Source organism: Zingiber officinale, chromosome 2B (assembly GCF_018446385.1).
Source record: "Zingiber officinale cultivar Zhangliang chromosome 2B, Zo_v1.1, whole genome shotgun sequence".
Taxonomy (NCBI): domain Eukaryota; kingdom Viridiplantae; phylum Streptophyta; class Magnoliopsida; order Zingiberales; family Zingiberaceae; genus Zingiber; species Zingiber officinale.
Genome location: NC_055989.1, coordinates 99,179,452 through 99,199,235, shown reverse-complemented (window position 1 = coordinate 99,199,235; position 19,784 = coordinate 99,179,452). Strand labels below are relative to the sequence as shown.

Sequence of the window (19,784 nt, the reverse complement as noted above, 5' to 3'; positions counted from 1 at the left end):
TATACAAGTAAAATAAACAATAGCAACACATAATATTCAATATGAAGCTTCCACGAATTAAAGACCCAACTCGATGTATTTATTTCTTGGTTACTTTACTTTGTGCAATATATATTTAAAAATTCCCTACATAATTGAACCGATCAGTTCAACCACGAATCAACAACAAATCTAAACACTCTGAAGTCATAGTTGATAGATCTTCCGAGCACGTAGAATCAAAACATTTATTCTCAATAGAAATTCACATATAACCATGTAACCAGTAAATTCCAGAACACAGTTAAATTAAAACGGAAACATACAAGACAGGTAAAACTTAGTTCTCATACCAAATGTAAATTTAAATTAAATCGATTTGAACATATTCATATCGAAAAACGGAAACGAAATTGAATGTAATAGCGTACCTCCGGCCATTGCAATTCACACTAAATTGTGTTTGGTTTAGAATTTTTGGTGCTTCTAAACCTTTGTCTCACACAATATGGTGGTGTATATTTCGGTAGAGAGAGTAGGCTTAGGGACATTTGAAAATTAATATGAATATATATAAATTCATATCTGATTAAAAAGAAATCACCGTGTCCTGTGATCTGTGGAAATCATGATATTCGATCTGCATAACAAATTAAATTATTGGAAGTAGCGCCCCATTTACTTTCACCGGACCACAGCTAAAGCAAAGATCATGGTTAAGTTAAGCAAGTGCTTGGGCCTCCATCTCCCGCCGGACCATAGCGGCATAGACCCCGCCCGGGTGGTTCTCCACCAACTCCTGGTGGCTCCCCAACTCCACCACCTTGCCTTCCTTCACCACGGCGATCCGGTCGGCATGACTGACGGCGGCGAGCCTGTGCGCAACCACGATGGTGGTGGCGCGGTTGGAAGCCATTCGTAGCGCCTCTTGCACGTGCTTCTCTGACTCCGCGTCCAGCGCGCTGGTAGCTTCGTCCAGCAGCAGGATCCTCGACCTCTTGAGCACGGCGCGGGCGATCGCTATCCGCTGCTTTTGCCCGCCCGACAGCTGCACCCCGCTCTCCCCCACCTACAGGAGGAGGAAGGTGAAGATATCGATCGGCGATCGATCAGCCAATTAAGATTAATTATTATTATTATTTGCAATTGTGATACGTGAATTTGCTTGCCTGGGATTCATAGCCCTGAGGAAGACCGGATATGAACTTGTGGATGTTGGCCTCCTGCGCTGCCTCTTCGATTTCCGCCCAGGAGGCGTTGGGGTTCCCGAACGCAATGTTCTCCCTGATGGAGCCGCCGAACAAGCAGGGCTCTTGCCCCACCAGAGCGCACTCCCTCCGCAGCCACTTCAAGTCCGCCTCCCTCACGTCCATCCCCCCAACACTCACCCTCCCAGCCGACGGATCGTAGAGCCTCTGCACCAGCCAAATCACCGTCGACTTCCCGCTTCCACTTCCCCCGACCACTGCCACCGTGCTCCCCGACTTCACCCGCAGAGACAACCCCTGCAGCACCGCCACCCCCGGCCTCGACGGGTACGCGAACGTCACCTTCCGCAGCTCGACCTCCAGCCCCCTCCCCGACTCCACCCTCCGCCCTCGCCCGATCGTCGTCACCGCTGGCCGCCGCTTCAGGATGCCGAGGACGCGGTCGACGGAAGCAGGGGCGCCCGCCGTGTTGGGCGCCAGGCCCGCCAGCTGGCCCACCGAAAAGGAGCTCAGCACCAGGATGAGGAACACCTTGCACACGTCCCCGAAGTTGGAGCGATGCGTTTCCATCAGGCGAGCGCCGGCCCATAGCGTCAGGGTGTACGCGGCGTACATGGCACCTTGCGAGAGTCCGAGCGCAATGCCCACCAGGTGGGATTTGCTCGCTGACTTTCTCATGGGCTCCGACAGGGCCCGGTCGAAGGAGGAAACGATCTGTTGTTGAGCGGAGAAAGCCGCGACGGCCCGAACGTTGCCCACGGCGCCGGCGGCCACGCTGCTTGCGGCCGCGTAGGCGGCGTTGTCCACCTTTGGCCCCAGGTTGATGAGTAAACTGAAGTAACTAGCTCCCAGGGTGAAGGGAGCCATGGCTGCGGCTACCAGCGTCAGCCTCCAGTCGAGAGTGAACGAAGCGCCCAGCCCGGCGGCGGCCGAGCCCAGGGCCATCAACAGGACCGACACGCGGTCTCCGAGCATAGAGCGGAAGGCGATGCAATCCATGGAGAGCCTGGAGATCAGCGCGCCTGTGGAGTTGTCGTCGAGGTCGAACCAGCCGGGTTCCTGCCGGAGGATTGCCCGGAACAGGAGATCCCGGACGCGGACAGTGAGTTTAGTGCCTGCCCATCCACAGAAGCCCTGTTGGCTCGTCATGGTAACGATGCAGCCCAATCCCAGGCCCACTATCACAATGGCAAGGCGCTCGATATCCCGCTTCATCTTTTTGGCATCCGATTGAAAGTAGATTTGAAGTGCTTCCCCGAGGAGCAAAGGGAAGATGGAGAAGATAGCACCCGCAACCATACCCATTACGAAGCCAACCAGCAGAACCGGAGCCTCCGGCCTCTGAAGACTCCATATCTCGGAGGTCTTAATCTTGGTAGCTCTTTGCCTCTGCATTTGTTCCTGCTCTTCCACCGATTGCAATTGCATGGGCTTCGCGTAGCTCTGCATCATGTGAGAGGCGGAGACCTGATCGAAGCTTTTGAACTGGTCCTTATTGCGCGGGTCCGATGCCATCGACCGTGTAAGATCGTCGCTGTTCTTGACGTTGGTGGTGTTATCGTTCGCGATCTTTACTAAGGCAGCATAAGGCCCAGCCCGGCTCATGAGATCCTGATGTCGTCCGGACTCGACGACGGCGCCGGAGTCGACAACCACAATGACGTCGGCTGACCGAACGGTAGCGAGGCGGTGGGCGATCACTACGGTGGTCCGGCCGGTGGAGAGACGATCGATCGCCCGTTGAACGGCAGCCTCGGATTCGGGGTCTAGAGCACTTGTGGGCTCGTCGAGGAGGAGAATTTTGGGATTCCTTATCATTGTCCGTGCCAATGCAATCCTCTGCTTCTGCCCCCCTGACAGCTGAGTTCCACGTTCACCTACCTGCCATTTTCACAACACTAACGACAATAAGAAGAGATAGCATACATGTCGGTGTGGAACAGTTGGAACCAAGCTATCTTCATATATATTCCTCCATTAATAATCTTCTTCATTGCATGTAAACGGTAGTAAAGTTTCAGACAGCGGCTAGGATCACCTGTGTGTCGTATCCCTCAGGGAGCCCGGATATGAAGTTATCAGCATTTACAGCAGCACAGGCGGCCATAGCTTCCTTTCTGCTACAATTCTGTTTGCCCAGCATCACATTCTCAATTATGGAAGTGGAGAAGAGGATAGGCTCCTGCCCCAGCAGCCCCATTTGCTCTCTCAGCCATTTGATATTTAGAGTCCTTATATCATGACCGTCCAAGCATATTGATCCTGGCAATCAATCAAACAGAAACAGAGCAACTACCGCGTGTCATGACAATTGAGTCTGCATTGTCAGTGGATGCACTTAACTTATGGTGTTTTAACAAATTCAATCCGTCCATTACCTCGCAACGGATCATAGAACCTCTCTATAAGAGCAAAGACGGTGGATTTGCCACCTCCACTGGCACCCACGAGAGCCGAAGTCTTCGACGCAGGGATGGAGAGATTAAGGCTTCTGAGTACGATGGTCCCTGGGCGCGAAGGATACGCAAAATCAACACCTCTAAACTCAACTTGACCTTTTACCGATGAGAGCGCTAGTCCATCTGTGCTGTATGGGTCGATCTCAGGTGTTCTATCAATGATCTCAAACACACGGCCGGCTGCCACCGTACCTTGAGCAAATTGGGCGTAGTACGACAATGACAAAGCTAACCCCCTGCAGCCCCACATGCGAAGAGGCCTTTTAATTTCCAGTTACATTACGGTATGAAAGATTCAAGAAGCGAAGGAATGTGAAGGAGAGGTAGTAGAATTAACTAGCTAGTACCTTCCGCCTACATTAACAGCAAAGAAGCAAGCAATGGCAGCTCCTCCTGTTATCTCTCCTTTGGCCACCAGCAAGGACCCATACCAGAAGGCCAGAGCCCATTGTGAATAGGTCACGAGATAGATCACGCCCATGCCAGCACCCTTGGCAAACCCTGTCTTCACTCCGATGGGTGCAGACTCGTCGAGCCAGACCTTGTACTTTTCTGCCATTCGGTCCTCCATCACGAGTGATATAACGGTCTTGATCGAGCTAATTGCTTGTTGAGCTACATTGCCAGCTTTTCTGTAAGAGGCCTGTTACAAATTATTTCAAACACGAACATGATCATGTCGTAGTTAATTAGTTAATAGGATCCATCGCTCAGTGCGTGATTATATATTAATTAATATTATATATACATATCGATCGTCTCTAACCTCTTCCTCTGCTGTGAGACCGACATAAATCGCCTTGTAAGCAATGCCACAGATCATCATCACTGGAGTAACAGAGAAAACCACCAGGGCTACCTTCCATGCCTTGAGGAAGCCCACCATGTAGCCGCAGACGAATGTAAAGATGTGGTGAACAAAATGCGCCATCTCCATCACATCCAGATCAATAATTAATTAAGATAAACAACGATAATACATAGTCAAGTACTTTGTCGATCTATAATATTAATGATGGAAGCCGCGGGTCATCATACATACATACCTTCTCCCCAATTACTTCCTGGATCTGTGCGACATCGCTGGATATGCCGTGCATCACATCTCCCGTGCTCATCTCCATGTCGAAGAAGCCGATTTCCTGCCTCAACACAGCTCGAAGGTATTCCCGTCGAATTCTCTGCGCCGACCTTTCCCCAACCATTCTCCAACAAGTAATCTCTGCAGCATGCGTCCAGATCGAACTAAGTATACATATATCTCGAACAAATAATTAATTACTACTCACCCATATAAGATCCGACGACCACCACTGCCGCAAGTGCAATCATGTAAAAGGATATCTGCAAACCCAAAGATCCAACAGGTAATGAATTATGAAAGCTACACGACTAATTAATCTGCAATGTAACTTAATTAATTACCCTTTCGACCTCCTTAACCATGTGGCTTCCGGAGTCCGAGGCCAACTTGTCGACGACATTCCCAAACAAGTAGGAGTACCAAGGAAGCGATCCGCCATTGATCAGGGACCCGATGCAGCCAAAGAAAATCAGAACCAAGTCCAGCGCAGTCGAATACTTGAACAAACCCAACAGACCCACCGTACTCCGCCTCGCCGGCCCGTCTTCCTCATCGCTCTCGCTATCATAATCGCTCCCGCTTTCATCGCCTCCGTCAGGTGTTTCATCATATGTTCGGTGCGCATCCCCTGGGCTTGGTTTACAACTCAAACTCGCATTGCTATCGCGCCACCTGCTCGGCGTCGCACAGGTTTCGTAGCCCTGAGAGATTAATGATGCATCATGTGAAACGACCTCCAGGGGGTTGCCAAAGCTCCTCGGAGCAAGTTCTTTCGCTTCGCTGTAATCAAACACGCTATCGAAGGAGCTGTCGATGACAGGGGGGTTCTTAGGCCGGTCGCGTCGGCGTTTCGCAACCGGCGCGGTTGAGTAGTCGGAGCGGCTGACCTCGATGCTCCGAAGTGGAAGCCTTCTCGATCGCTCGCTGTGCGGATTGGCGCTACTAGATACGTAGAAATCTCGGGCCGTCCGGCGGAGGAAGACGGCTGAGCTGTGGTCACTACGGGGGGTGTCGTAGCCCGGCGGGGTCCACGGGGATACGGCGGCTCCGAACCCAGTCAGCTCTCCCCATCGGGTCGGCTCGAACTGCCACGAGACGGAGGTCTGCCACGAGGTGTCGTCGTCGAAGTCGCGGATGGGCCGGCTGGATCTCGGGCGAGGCGCGGGGCTACGGGAGGCGATGGGGGTGGTGTGGTGGCCACGGATGGCGGAGCGGCCGCGGGAGGTGCTGCGGCGGTCGACGTCGAAGGAGAAATCAGCCATGGCAGAGGAAGCGACAGAGAGCGGGGAGAGGAGGCGCGAAGGGATCTATGTGGATGGAGGAAAGAACAAGAAATGATTTATATCGAAATTGAAAGCTTTGGTTAAAACGATTATTTTAATTTATTACCACGAGGATGATATTGCCACTCTCATAGTCTCATTGTCTTTCGTGAAAAATTATGGAAATTGTTAAATTATTTAAAATTGTAAAAATAGCAAAAGCAATATCTTTGTAGAAAAAAGAACGAGTCAAATATATATATATATATATATACGTCAAATATATATATATATATATATATATATATATATATATACAAATAGCATATATTATATTTGAATGACCAATACTCAAGGATTACAAAGAAAGCTTAAGTACAAGGGAGAAGCTCTAATTAATAAGATTTAACTAATCTTATTTTCACCAATCTTCAAGTCTTAAACGAACTTTCCTTTTATAGGCTATAATACTCTAACATTTCTTATAGTTTGCCACCTTTTAATTGAATGATCCTTCATGATAACTCTTTATTGTATAGAATGTCTCTTGATTGCTTTCCAAATCAATAATCAGTCAAATGGTAACTTACCATCAATGGATTGTTTGCCAATAGTTGACAGCCTTATTGACTCAACCATGAACAAAACAATCTATTTATTGACTCTTCAGACCTAGTAAATTTTCCCATTAGTTGACTAGATTCCATATTAATCGACTGTTCCAAACCATAAAGTCTAGCTAATCACAATTTTGGGGTTTTAGTGTATCAGTTGAGTGCCTATTTTATTAATCAACTAAACCACTATCTTAACTCTTCATCAGTTGATTGGTCAAGCCTCAAACCCTGAATCACTTTGTGGTATTGGGCCCAACCACTAACCGATTGAACTTCAATGTCAATCTACTTGTAAATCTAACTATGACCATCTCTAAAGTCAAGTCAAGTCAAGTCAGCTTATACTAAGTTCGACTCTCATTTCTATGGATAATGGTTATTCAAAACTTATAGTTCAATAGAGTTTTACCCTTCTATCTACCTCATGTAACCTTCTCCGATCACTTATGGACCTCAAGCCATCAAGTTGCTAATCTGCTTGTACTAGTTCATTGCTTTGAACTTTGAAGTTGCTCCAACACCACCTCATTGTTCCTCGTCCCAAAGTCCCTTGGATATCCTACAACATCTTTCTCCAATCTCTTCAGATCTACAAACCATTAAGCGTACCACCTTGATCACGGCAACACAATATCCATACACTTTGATCTTGTAGAGGCACAAGTTCCCCAACCTACATGTGTGTTCTTTTAAGTCTTGACACACGTCAAATATATAGGTAAGGTCTAACTTAAACTCTTTCCCCAAAGAACAAAATCTAAGATCATACAGGATAAGGACGGAGTCAGAAATTTTATATTTGGGCAGGCGACTGTGTTGTTCCCCACCATTCACCCCCATTTCTATACCTTACGGACCACTTGAGGTATCATTGAACCAATAAGAGTGAAATGATTTTTAATAATAGACAATAATAACGAGGTTTGCGTTGTTGATTTGTCAATTGAGTTATTGGTTAAGTTTTTTTAGGCTGATGGACCTTTTCATTTTACCAAATACTTATTAAAAAAATAAATTTTATAACAATTATTGACAAAAACATAACAAACATTTCTTCACTGTCAGCCTGCACTCCATAGCTTCTAGCAAAAAAGGAAGAATTTTTTTTAAGAGAGATATGTAATTAGTTCTTCAACTATTTTTAGCCACTTCAACTAACTATTTTGATTTAAAAGAAAATCAAGTCAACTTTAATCAGTCTAATATGCACTAAAACTAATCTGAATTTTCAAAGAGGAAGTGACAATAGCATATATTATATTTGAATGGGCATTCCTTCTGCTCGTTGAGAAAGAAACGTCGTCTTACAAGTTGGTTTATGGCTCACTTATTTTACGTCAGCTACTTGTAGTTTATTCATTGTCAGTATCTCTCAAGCTGGACTTGACCCACAAAATTTGTAATTAATGAGGAAAACTTGTTAATATTTTTCTTGCTTAGATTCTGACAATGGTTAGCCGGCAGATGTAATCTATGCTATTTGTTCTCATCTAGCTACTAGCTCACTTGTCAATTTTGAATAGGACTTCACCAGTTGGCAAACGTAGCAAAAGTATCTAGAAAATCTGAGAACAAATCAGACTATGAAATGGTATCAACTTTGAGATAGAATATTGACTCCAACTGAAGACAAGCACTAGAACCATTGTTTATATTTGATTCGTTATCAGTTCAGAGAATATAAACTCGAAACAAATGTCGACCGGAGAAATGCTTATGTTCCTCTACACTCGTTGATTGTCAACTAGGACTTATTTAGAAACCTGATGGACTCGAAATACTTGGTCTTAGGAAAATGAAGAACTGGGAATCACATCTTTACCGTATTGAAAACCATAAAATGCACGGATGCCTTGTGGAATGTTTAACCAACTCTCCATCTCAGGATGAGTCAGATATGAGTTTTTTTTCTTCTTTGTCTTTGTTTCTAACCAAGACTGCACATATATCATTTACGTATGATATGGTATGTTACGAATGGATCTAGTAATGAGGTGGAAGTCAAAGTTAAAATGAGATAACAGTTAAAATTAAGATAAAGTGGTAATCAGGGTCAAAGTATAAACAGATAACCAAATTGCTCTCACCGAAACTCAGTTCCTCACTCCTCACTGTTAAGGCATTCAGTACAGAACCAATCGGTTTTAGAGCCGGTCGCACTTAAGTACCTCAGTGCTCTACACCTCAGTGCCAAGACACACAGAATAAATTTGATTAGCTCCAATAGTCGGTCGGGTTTACAGGACATAACTCCCTACCTCTCAGTATATGTTCGGACGACCCAAGGGCTGGTCGAGTTTACAAGGTATAGTTTCCTATCTTACAGCACTAAGGTAACTCTCAGTATATGGTCGGTTGACCCAAGTGTCTGTCGAATTTACAGGGCATAACTCCCTATCTCTCAGTATATGGTTTGGTATATTTAAAGCATCTTCAATATTTAGAGGGGATATTTCTCCAAATATCCTCTCTCTCTTAAATATTCCCCATTGGGGGAGATATTCGAGGGGGCCCATCAAAATGGTGGGCTACCATTGTTTTTATTTATTTTTATTTTTTTAAGTTAATTAAATTGGAAAAAATGAACGTTCGAAAAAACAAAATCAAACGTTCGAAAAAAACAAAATCAAACGTTCGAAAAAACAAACGTCGGGAAAAAAACATAAAAAACAAAGGAACGTTGGGAAAAAAAATAAAAAATAAACGTTGGGAAAAAAAGCAAATGTTAATCAACATTCATTTCCCCCTATATACATCGTTTCTTTCATCTAATTTCACCACTTCCATACTCACTGTCTACTAAAAATTTTGAGAGAAATGGATAAAACTTCTGGTCATTATTTTAGGAATTTGTTCAATTCTCCAAATGTAAAATACCGGAAAATAGGCGAATATTAATAAGGGAATTTTCCGGAATTTTTAGAAATTTTTCGGGAATTTTTCGGAGCTCGTACGGACGAGTTAACGGGGATAAAAACGGGGCCCGGAAAAGCCTGTTTAGGCTACCCCGTTTATGTGAGGAAATGTTTATATTTACATTTCCTTTTCTTTATTTTCTTTATTTTTCTTTTCCTTCCGCCGTTCTCTCTTCCTCGCCGAAACCACACGCGCCCGAAGCTTTCTTCCCTTGCCCTAACCGCCGGCCGGCGGTTTCTTCTTCCCGAACGCCGGCGGCCGGTTCATTGCCGGAGCCCTAGCACCGCCGCCCGACCGCCTGCCCGAGCCAAACTCCTCACCTCTTCTCTGTCTCGGTGCCCTAGCCGCCGGCGACGCACCAAGCCGACCAATTCTTCTCCTCTGCCGACGCCGACCACCTTTTGCAGCCCTAGCACCGGCCGCCAGTGCCCTAGCCGTGCGTACCCGACGCTGCCGCCGGCCGAGTTCTTCCTTCCCGCACGAAACAGTGCAGCGACAGCCGCTCCTCCCCGCTGCGTACGTTGATCCCGACTCCTCTGTGCCGGCACCCGAACCCTAGAGCCGACGGCCACCTTGTGCCCTAGTGCTCTTTGCCATTGATCAAGTCCACGGTGAGGTTTTGTTTGGTTGGAAATTTAGTAGGTGCAAGGATTTTTATTTTTTTGATCCGGTTTGCTTGTGGTGTGCTTTGGTCCAGCGATTCACCTGGTTGCCAGTAGCAACGATCTTGGCAGAGGATCATCAGAAGAGGGACTGTGAGGAAGAGGTAAGGTTAGATTGTTGTTTGGATTTGTAATCTTTAATTTTTATCCAACCTTGGATCAATTGAGTTGTTGGGCAGTGGCTGAAAGGTTGTTGTTTGTGGTGTTCTTGATCAAGCAACTCATCCTTGTTTCCAGTAGCTGGTTTTATTTCGACATCTACAATAGTTGATTGAGGTAAGGAGTAGTAATTTTGATTCATGATGTATGAATGAATTTGGGTTTATGTGTTGATCAGAGATTTGCCCTAATTTAGGGTTAGAGAGTTATTTAGCTATTTATGAGAATGTAGCTAAATAAAAATATATGCAATTGGTAATACAGGATCTTGACGCGAGACGAGTATCTCGGAGTCAGAATTGGACATTTCTATTGGAGGCGGGTACTTTTGACTTATGTCATTTGATATGCTTAGTAATTAAATTAACATGTTGCATTAATTGTGTTTTTTTTATCTGTTTCGGTTAATCACTACCCAAATCTTACATGCTTGATTGATTGATTGGTTTTGCATCTCGGGTATATTTTACCTGTCTATACATGCTTATAGGGGTAGTGATATGCCATGCTTGACCATGTTCAGGACCTAGGTTTTTATACCTTCTGTGTACCTTGATTTGATATGATTCTTTGACCTAGGGTGCACATTTCTATATATATGGATTAGGTCAGGATGTTTATATGGTTATTGCCATGCATCATTTGCATGATTGCATGCTGTGCGATAGTCCGCTCCATTATTGCTGAGCACATCGCCAGTTACATGGATCTGCACACACCACCACTCATGGGTTAGTGGTCGATTCAGGCTGTGTTTGCAGCAGGGACTGTTAGGCACCGTTGGTCCGCTCATGGGTAGTGTGACACAACGTGTTATCCGGCAGGCCTCCCGTCTTTGAGTACCGGGAGTTGAGAGCATTCGCTCCCCATCTATGATTTGGGGTAGGAGGATAGGTGTACTCGGACATCCCGTCCACTCGGTCACTCATCAGGAGTAGTGATGACAGAGTGCACGGTTGTCACAACCCTACCCACTCGGCCTCACGTTTGTATGAGATGATCGACTGGCGTCAGGGGTGACCAGGACGCATCATTGGCATCATATGCATGATGCATTTATTGTTTGTGTTTGTGGTTGCTGCATTTATATGCTGCATATTGTTTGGATACCTATGTTTGACATGCATACAGGATTCCTATACCACTCGGACTGTTTGACCTTATACTCAGGACCTGGTTAGTACAGCATTCTCCTGTTTACTTCAGATGCATATTTATATCTTTCTTATATCAGGAGACTGTACGCATGATTAGTGTTAGGTGTTATTTCTTTACTTTGCATATCAATTGTACCTGCTGAGTGTTGGACTCACCCCGCCTCCATTGTTGATATTTTCAGGTTGATGCTGTCAGGAGGGAGTTCCAGTCGCTAGTCCTCACTGCACATAGTGCTGGTCCTGCAGACCTCCAGGATATGTTTGGTTTTTCTTTGGTTTCTTTCTGTTTTAGACTATTTGAACTTGTTATGTTCTGGATTTATTTGCTTATGGACATGTTATAGATTTTATTATATCGATGGATTTGGATTTGGTTTTTATTCTACTACATGCCTGCCTGGATGGCAGAAGAGGTGAGTTCGTCGGTTTTGAGCTTTACGAGTGTAGTTGAGTAGGGTGGTTTTTGAGTCAGAATATTATTACTGCGTGGTTGTGTCAGCCAGAGGCTGAATATATATATATAAACTGCGTGGTGATTGATTTTTTTATTATTGTTATGATTCCAGCCGCATGTGGCTGAGTATTTAGTGCTTGTAGAAAATTTTTGATTGTCCGTCGTACAGGGGAGATGCTGCCGAAATTTTCTCGGACAAGGACTCTTCTGGGGGCGTGACACCAAATATCGATGAAAATTCTAGTGAAGAAAGTTCTCGAGTTCGTCCTAATTTCTTCAATCCTCAATTTTCATTTCCCACTCAATTTCCACCAAATTTCCAACCTTTTCCATACCCACCACCATATTACCATAATTTCTAAAGTTATCCAAATTCTTTGAGAGGCGACCCTCGAGCTCCGTTTTATATATATCCTCCAGAATATTGGTAGAGTAGTCAGTATTTCATTCAAACCTCATCTTATGAAATTAATCCATTTCAATCACCAGAGATTCAATCAAATAAATCGAGAAGAGTTCGTGTTCATGCAACTGACAGTGATAAAGGTACACCTTATGCAGTCCCTGATTCACAATTTCCTCCATTCTCATCTGAAATAGAGTCCGACGATATTATTCTCAATAAAGTACCAGAGATGGGCAACAAATCAGATGAAGACCATAGCAAGCTAACAATATAGACAGTAGCAGATGATAAGCTCCTTGTAACGGCCTACACAATTATGACTGAAGATTCAGTAATTGGTAATGCCTAGAAGAGTGAGTCATTTGGAAATGAGTTGTGACATACTACAATAGCAATCAAGATAAGGGAGCTAAAAAGAGAATTACGGAGAAAAAAAATCACATTGGGCTTCGCTGAAAAATATCATAAATAGATACAATAGAATCTACAATAAATGGTATAATGATCGACCAAGCGGATGGAGTGACGAGGATTTGATGGTGCGAGCTCATGAAGAATACAAGAGTACTTTCAGAGCCGTAACTTCCATAAGGCCAGAGAGGCAACCGCCTCAGGCCCAGCTCAATGAAGGGCCCATTGTTTTTAATTATACTAAAAAAATGAGAGACATGGATCTTAAATGGTCGTTAAACCTATTCTCATGGCTTCGAGGCATACACCGACGCATGACTCTTCTTTGCACGTAATTTCTTTTTCGATGTTGCTCTTCTTTGCACGCGATTTTTTTTACAATGTTCTTTCTACCAAGGCACGGATCTACGGAATAAGAGGTAATCATAATCTTCTTCTTCGACCATCTTCTTCGTCTTGCAACACGTGACACTAATTGTAACCTAATTAATTGTGCAACAAGGATCATTTGTGCGACCTAATCGCGTCGATTCTCGCAATGGTTATCTCAATCGACGCGGGCTGGCGGTTGGCCTTTGCCCACGTGACCTAATTGCGTGGCGCGGGGCCGTCGCACGCTACCTCAGTCGCTTGTGGTAATTGTGACCTAATTGTATGATGGTTACTACTTATTGTCTTGCTACTGCTTGCGGCCACTGCATTGGTCTCAGTATTACATGATACATTAAATGGGTTATCAATATTATCGATTGAGAAAGAAAGAGTCCGACAATTGAATTATACAGATTTAATAAATATTTTTATCTTTAAAACATCTAGACGAGTAGTGTTTATATAATTATTTTAAATATTTATTAACTTTTTATTGATGTAATATATTTATTTTTAGTTTATTTATATATTTAGTATATATGTTATTTGTAAATTGAACTTTATTATTAGTTACCGTAGTAAAAGAGTCACTTTTTAATATGCGCTTCAGGCCCCGTCGAACACAGGTACGACTCTGAGTACTTTTAAAACCACTTTCCAATATGAGCATATGTGGAGAATCATGAAAGACAGTCCGATGTATGCTCCTCAATCCTCAGAGCGAAAGCAAGAGCATTAGAATCATCAGGTGCATATACTGACTCTTTTAATCCTAACACAACTGTTAATATATATGATAGAGAAATCCAATCTCGTCCAATGGGACAGAAGGCAGCAAAGAGGAAAGGCAAAGAAAGAGTAGACATAATTGGTGAATTGAATCAGGATATACAACAATCAATGACACATTTGGAAGAGTATAATAACAATAAGAAAGTGGATCAACTTATCCAAGCATATCAACTTCTCGTAATGGGCACACGAGGCATGACAGATAAACAACTTCAAAATCATCTAGCGATATGTGAATAGCTGAAGAAAAAATTGAACGTATAGTTAATTTCTATGGTTTATTTTATCCACTCCATGTTTATTTTATTAATTATAGTTTATCGTTATGTGTTGTTATTAATTTAATATGATTTATATTTCTATAATTCAATTTCAAATTTATAAAATATTTGTATTTGTATGAGGTAATATTTTTCTTAAATTTATATATCTTCTATTGTATTTTTCTTAAAATTAAATGTAAGCTAATCAAATGGTCGTAGGACCCATAAATATTTAGTTGGTGAGATATTTGATTGTGGAATTGGGGAGTATTTGAGAGTGAATATTTGCTGGGTGGGACCCATAAATATTTAATTGGTAGGGTATTTCATTGTAAGATTTAGGATATTTGAATAGTAGGATATTTGAAGAATGATATGGAAGTGGGAGCCACAAATACTTGGGAGAAATATCACTAACCATTGTGGATGCTCTTAAAAGGCTCTAATGCATTAAACATCAAAAGGGATGTCAAGCGTTCTTCAAATATCAATGACCGTGGGTAACAATCGATTTTTTTTCCACATTCAGTTATCGTGTTTATTTAAAAACAAGCATGATCTATTATTTTTAATCGTTGGTATTAGAGCAATTTTTATTTTTGTCTTGATTAATTATCAATCAAACAATTTTTTTAATGTAATTCTCTAATTTCTGTTTAAAAAAAACAGAATTTAGAATTGGAAAAATTTGCATGTACGAAATTCAGATATATATATATATATCCTTCCAAAATTATGAATATTGATTTCTTTGGAATAAATTTACATGTAATATATGAATGATGGTGAGTGTTAGGACCCATGCGACCAACAAGACGAAGGGTGAATTGCCTATAAATTAAAAATAGATCTTTCTCGATCTTCCAAACAAGATTAGTAGCACAATTAATTTAAAGTAATTTAACAACTAATAAAATAAAGAGGCAGAGAAAGTTACTTGGTTACAATCTAAGTGGTTGTTAATCTAAGACAAAATAAAACACTAAAGATCTCCTTCGGTGAAAGTGGAGAAGTCTCTTACACTCGTTGAATGCTCAGAAAGTTACTAGGAAATTAGTACTTGAGTTGTTGAATATTTTCTAACTCCACGGGTCTTTTTATAGCCCTTGGAAAATTTTATCTGAGGATGGAAGGTGCCTTTAATAGGTTTGAAAGCGCCTCCAGCATGGTAAGTTTTATCTGTGCGAAGATAAACTCTATCTTCACTAATGGTTACTATTTGCCCAGTCGAAGGCGCCTTCAAAGGGTTGAAGGCATCTTCCATAAAGGCGCGAAGGCGCCTTCCATCAAAAAAGGCACGAGGGAGCTTTCAACACTGTTGAGGGCGCCTCCAGCAGCTCCACAACACTCCGTTTGCTTTTCTATTGCTTCGATCTGTTGGGTGATTTCGTTTATCCGAAATTTAGCTCACCTGGACCCATCTTCCGGCCTTTTCCTTGAGCAAGATTCTGCTCTGGCTTCTTATCCCTCGGAAATGTTGCATGCTTCATTCTCATCTGCCAGCGTACTCTTCCACAACACCTCATCCCTTGGATGCACCGAGCCAATCGACTCTCTCCCATGTCATCCTTCTCATTAGCTATGTCTTTCGTTCGACTTCTTATACTGCTAAGTTTCTACACACTTAGACACAAGGTATCAAATACACACATGATCTAACTTAACTCGGTTGATCACATTAAAACTACTTCGGGGTACTAACAATCTCCCCCTTTTTGATGTGCATCAACCCAAGTTAGAATTAGGAAAAAATCATAGTTAAAACTATAACTTTTACAAGCTACAAAAGTATAAATATAATCTCCCCCTAGACTTAAGCTCTCAACTCTCATTCTCCTCCTTTGATCGCATCAAAAATAAAGTTAGGAAAAGCAAAGTTAGATAAAGAATTTGAAACTTTTCTAAGGGTAAGGAAACATATTTCAATTTTTATAAAAAAATATGAATTTTCATGATTTAATAACCACATTTACAAAATAAAAAAGTGAGCTTAAATTTTGAAAATTTGTCTTAAGGTTCAACAGAAAAATTTTCACAAAAAATTTACAAGTGTTTTAATACAAACAAATTATTTTGCACAAAAATATAGGTTTTGCAAGTTAAATTTTAAAAATTCATTAAAATAAATCTTCAAATATTTTACAAGTATTGATAAAAGAATGTACAATTAAAGAAAAATTAAAATTTTTAAAAATAAAGTTTTAATATTTTTTAAGTTTAAAGATAAAGTTTTCGGTAAATAATCTATAGAAAATTCATTATTTATCAAAAATTACAAAAAAATATTTTTGAACATAAATTCAATGATTCTATCAGTAGAAAAAAATTGGATAAGAATTTCTAGCAGAAAGATTATACAAAAAAAAATGGTTTGACCAGTTATGATTTTTTTTAGAATAAATATTTTAAAAATAATTTTATTAGTCCAAAAATCAGGTTGCAAAATATATGAATATTGCATGTACAAAATTCAGATTAAAAAAATCATAATTTAGAATTATGAAAAATTATATATATATATATCCTTTCAAAATTATGAATATTAATTTCCTTGGAATAAATTTACATGTAATATATCAATGATTATGAATGATTTGCACGCATGAAATTTAGAATTTGGAAAAATTGTCCTTCCTATGAATATTGATTTTTTAACATAAATTTATATGTGATATATTTTCTTGTTATACATGTGATGTTACACTTGAAAATTTTACATGTAAATTAAGTAGAAAATTTTGGCTAATGAAGATTCATTATTTGCATAATGGACTTTAAATAGCAATTGTAAGGTGACAGAAAAAGACATGATCCTAGAGAGTTATTCATAGACTAATCTTGTTGATGCTTCCACCTTAGGCTAATGCTTGGGCCACTAGTCAGCTTGGTAACATTGCTTTGTCTAAGGAGGATGATTTTAAAGAGGACTTGCCCTACTAATCTTTCCTAGGAGCACTCTTGGAAAGTGTTGATTGTGTTACTAAATAATTACTATATAAAAATTACAAAAAAAGGTCTAGTGAACCATATAATTTTAAATAATTGAGATTTATCCACATTGTCCTTAATTATTTAAAATTATACATTAAGTGGATTAGGATCACATAACAGACATAAATTGTAATTAATTGTATAAACATAATAAATTTTACTCCATAAGGATCTTTGTTATATTTATATGATTAACTAGAATAAAATATCAAATTATATTTTCTTGATTTACTCACACAAGTCAAAGAAAATATAATTAGATAGTTTTATTATAAAGTTATAGTAAAATCTAATTGAATTAAACTTTATCCCACATGCAAGTTTTATGTCAATAGATTTATTTTTCTATAAACATGTTTTAAATTGGTAAACATGACATTTTCCTCAATTTTTTTAATAAGCAAGTATTTAATTTATGTAGCACAATCTTTAAAATTCACTAATATGCATTGTGATATCCCCGAACTCAAGGGTGATAGCTATAAAGTCTGGAAGGAAAGAGTTCTCCTTCATTTGGGGTGGTTGGACATTGAGTATGCTATAAGGAAAGATGAACCACTTGCTATTAATGATTTTAGCATTCCTGATGAGATTGACCTTTATGAAAAGTATGAGCGATCTAATTGTCTCTGTATAATGTTCATAAAGACCAAAATCTCCTAGGGGATATCACAATGCATATTAGAGAAATTTGAAGATTGTGCTGCATAAATTAAATACATGCTTATTAAAAAAATTATGCCCCCTCGATGCGGTGTGATGGTTAATGCATAGGGTGTTGTCACATAAGATCTTAGGGTCGAAACTTGGTGTATCTGAGCATGTCTTCCCCATGCCTTGCCACCTATACTAATGGCTAGTAGCCACTAGTGCTTTACCTCCTTCGTGTTGGCCTAGGGACGGGTTAACTGAGGCGTTAGGAGAGAGCGAATCACCTTTTTCCACATAAAGACCAAAATATCTACTAGTATTTGTAGTTCGATTGAGGAGCATGGAAGTCAAGGACTACTTAAGGTAATTGATGAACAGTTTGTAACTTCAGATAAGGCCCTTGCTAGCATCCTAATACTAGAATTCTCATCATTAAGTCTCACCAACATGAAAGGTGTGCGAAAGCACATCATGAAGATAAGGGATATAGCGGCTCGATTAAAGACACTCAAGATGGAAATATCTGAAACTTTCCTTGTGCACTACATCTTATGGACTCTTCCTCATCAATATGGTCCTTTCAAAATCTCCTACAACAATACACATAAGGATAAGTGATCAATCAGCAAGTTAATGACCATGTGTCATGTGTGTACAAGAGGAAGGAAGGTTGTTGATAGAATTAAGTGATAATGTTTTTATGACTACACAAGGGAAGCCATAAAAATAAGTCGTAGTTAGGGAAAAGGGAAAGGGAAGATTCCATCCCAACTTGACATCAAGAAGGAATCCAAGTGTTTCTTATGTAAAAATAAGGGGCATATGAAAAAGGATTATATTGTACTAAATTTAATGATTGGTTTGAAAAGAAAGATATTTCTATCTCATTTTTCTGTTATAAATCTAATATGGTTAGTGCGATTTAGAACATTTGGTGGGTTGATTCTAGTTCTACAATCCATGTAATAAATACCTTGCAGGGGTATGCAAAGCCTAAGGAAGCCAGTAGAAAGTGAACAGAGCATCTATTCTGGAAATAAGATATGCTCACGTGTGGAGGCAATTGGAACATGCGTTTTAATTTTAGATAGTGGTGTTATTTTAAAGTTGGGAAAACATTTTATATTCCTGATTTTGCAAGAAGTTTAATTTCTATTGCAAAGCTTGTACCTTATGGATACTCTTTTAATTTTTTAAATAAATCTATGAGTTTATTTTACAAATCTAATATTGTTGGAAATGATATAATGATTGATAACCTTTATTCTATATCTTTGCAAAATAATAGCAATACCACTATATATATGTTCGAGGAAGTATTAAATGTATTATAAATGAGGATTCTTCTACTTTATGGAATTGGAGATTGGGACATATCTCCATAGAAAGGATAAAAAGATTAGTGCATTCGATATATTATCCAGATATGAATATGCATGATCCGAAATACTTCATCTCTTTCATTGATGATTGCTCATGATATATGTATATCTATTTGCTTCATAATAAGAATGAAGTATTAAGCTCCTTTAAAATATTTAAGGCGTAGATAGAAAAATAATGTGAAAAATAAATTAAGATTATGAGAACAGATAGAGATGGAAAATACTATGGTAGATATACTAAGAGTGGACAAACACTTGGTCCGTTGCAATGTTTTTTCAAGAAAATGAGATTATTGTCCAATACACCATGCTTTGTTCACCAGACCAGAATAGTGTGGTTGAAAGAAGAAATTGAACTTTAATAGACATGGTTAGGAGTATACGCAACAACTCCAAACTTTCTAAATCCTTGTGGACTGAAGCTCTTAAAATGTCACTGTATATATAAACCGAGTTCCAACTAATACTGTTTCAAAGACATCATTTGAGTTATGGAAATGTTGGAAACTGAGTTTGCTACATATATGCATTTGTGGATATCCGTCCGAAGTAAGAG

General features: G+C 40.4%; 1 protein-coding gene across 1 annotated transcript; it reads right to left on the bottom strand.

Annotated features, from left to right (window-relative positions):
- Positions 1 to 595: 595 nt before the first annotated feature.
- On the bottom strand, positions 596 to 6,022 carry LOC122046491 (ABC transporter B family member 19-like). Its single transcript, XM_042607208.1, has 9 exons — positions 5,072 to 6,022; positions 4,936 to 4,990; positions 4,693 to 4,868; positions 4,413 to 4,577; positions 3,994 to 4,289; positions 3,566 to 3,882; positions 3,226 to 3,449; positions 1,149 to 3,068; positions 596 to 1,048 (listed from the first exon to the last, which is right to left on the bottom strand). The coding sequence occupies exons 1-9, from the start codon at positions 5,990 to 5,992 to the stop codon at positions 701 to 703; spliced, it is 4,422 nt and encodes a 1,473-aa protein (XP_042463142.1). The 5' UTR covers positions 5,993 to 6,022; the 3' UTR covers positions 596 to 700.
- Between the last annotated feature and the right edge of the window lie 13,762 nt (positions 6,023 to 19,784).

Coding starts and splice junctions, on each gene's coding strand:
- LOC122046491 (XM_042607208.1), bottom strand. CDS start 5,992: ATGGCTGATTTCTCCTTCGACGTCGACCGCCGCAGCACCTCCCGCGGC. Junction 4,991..5,071: donor TGGTTAAGGAGGTCGAAAGG/GTAATTAATTAA, acceptor TTGGGTTTGCAG/ATATCCTTTTACATGATTGC. Junction 3,450..3,565: donor GTTCTATGATCCGTTGCGAG/GTAATGGACGGA, acceptor ATTGATTGCCAG/GATCAATATGCTTGGACGGT.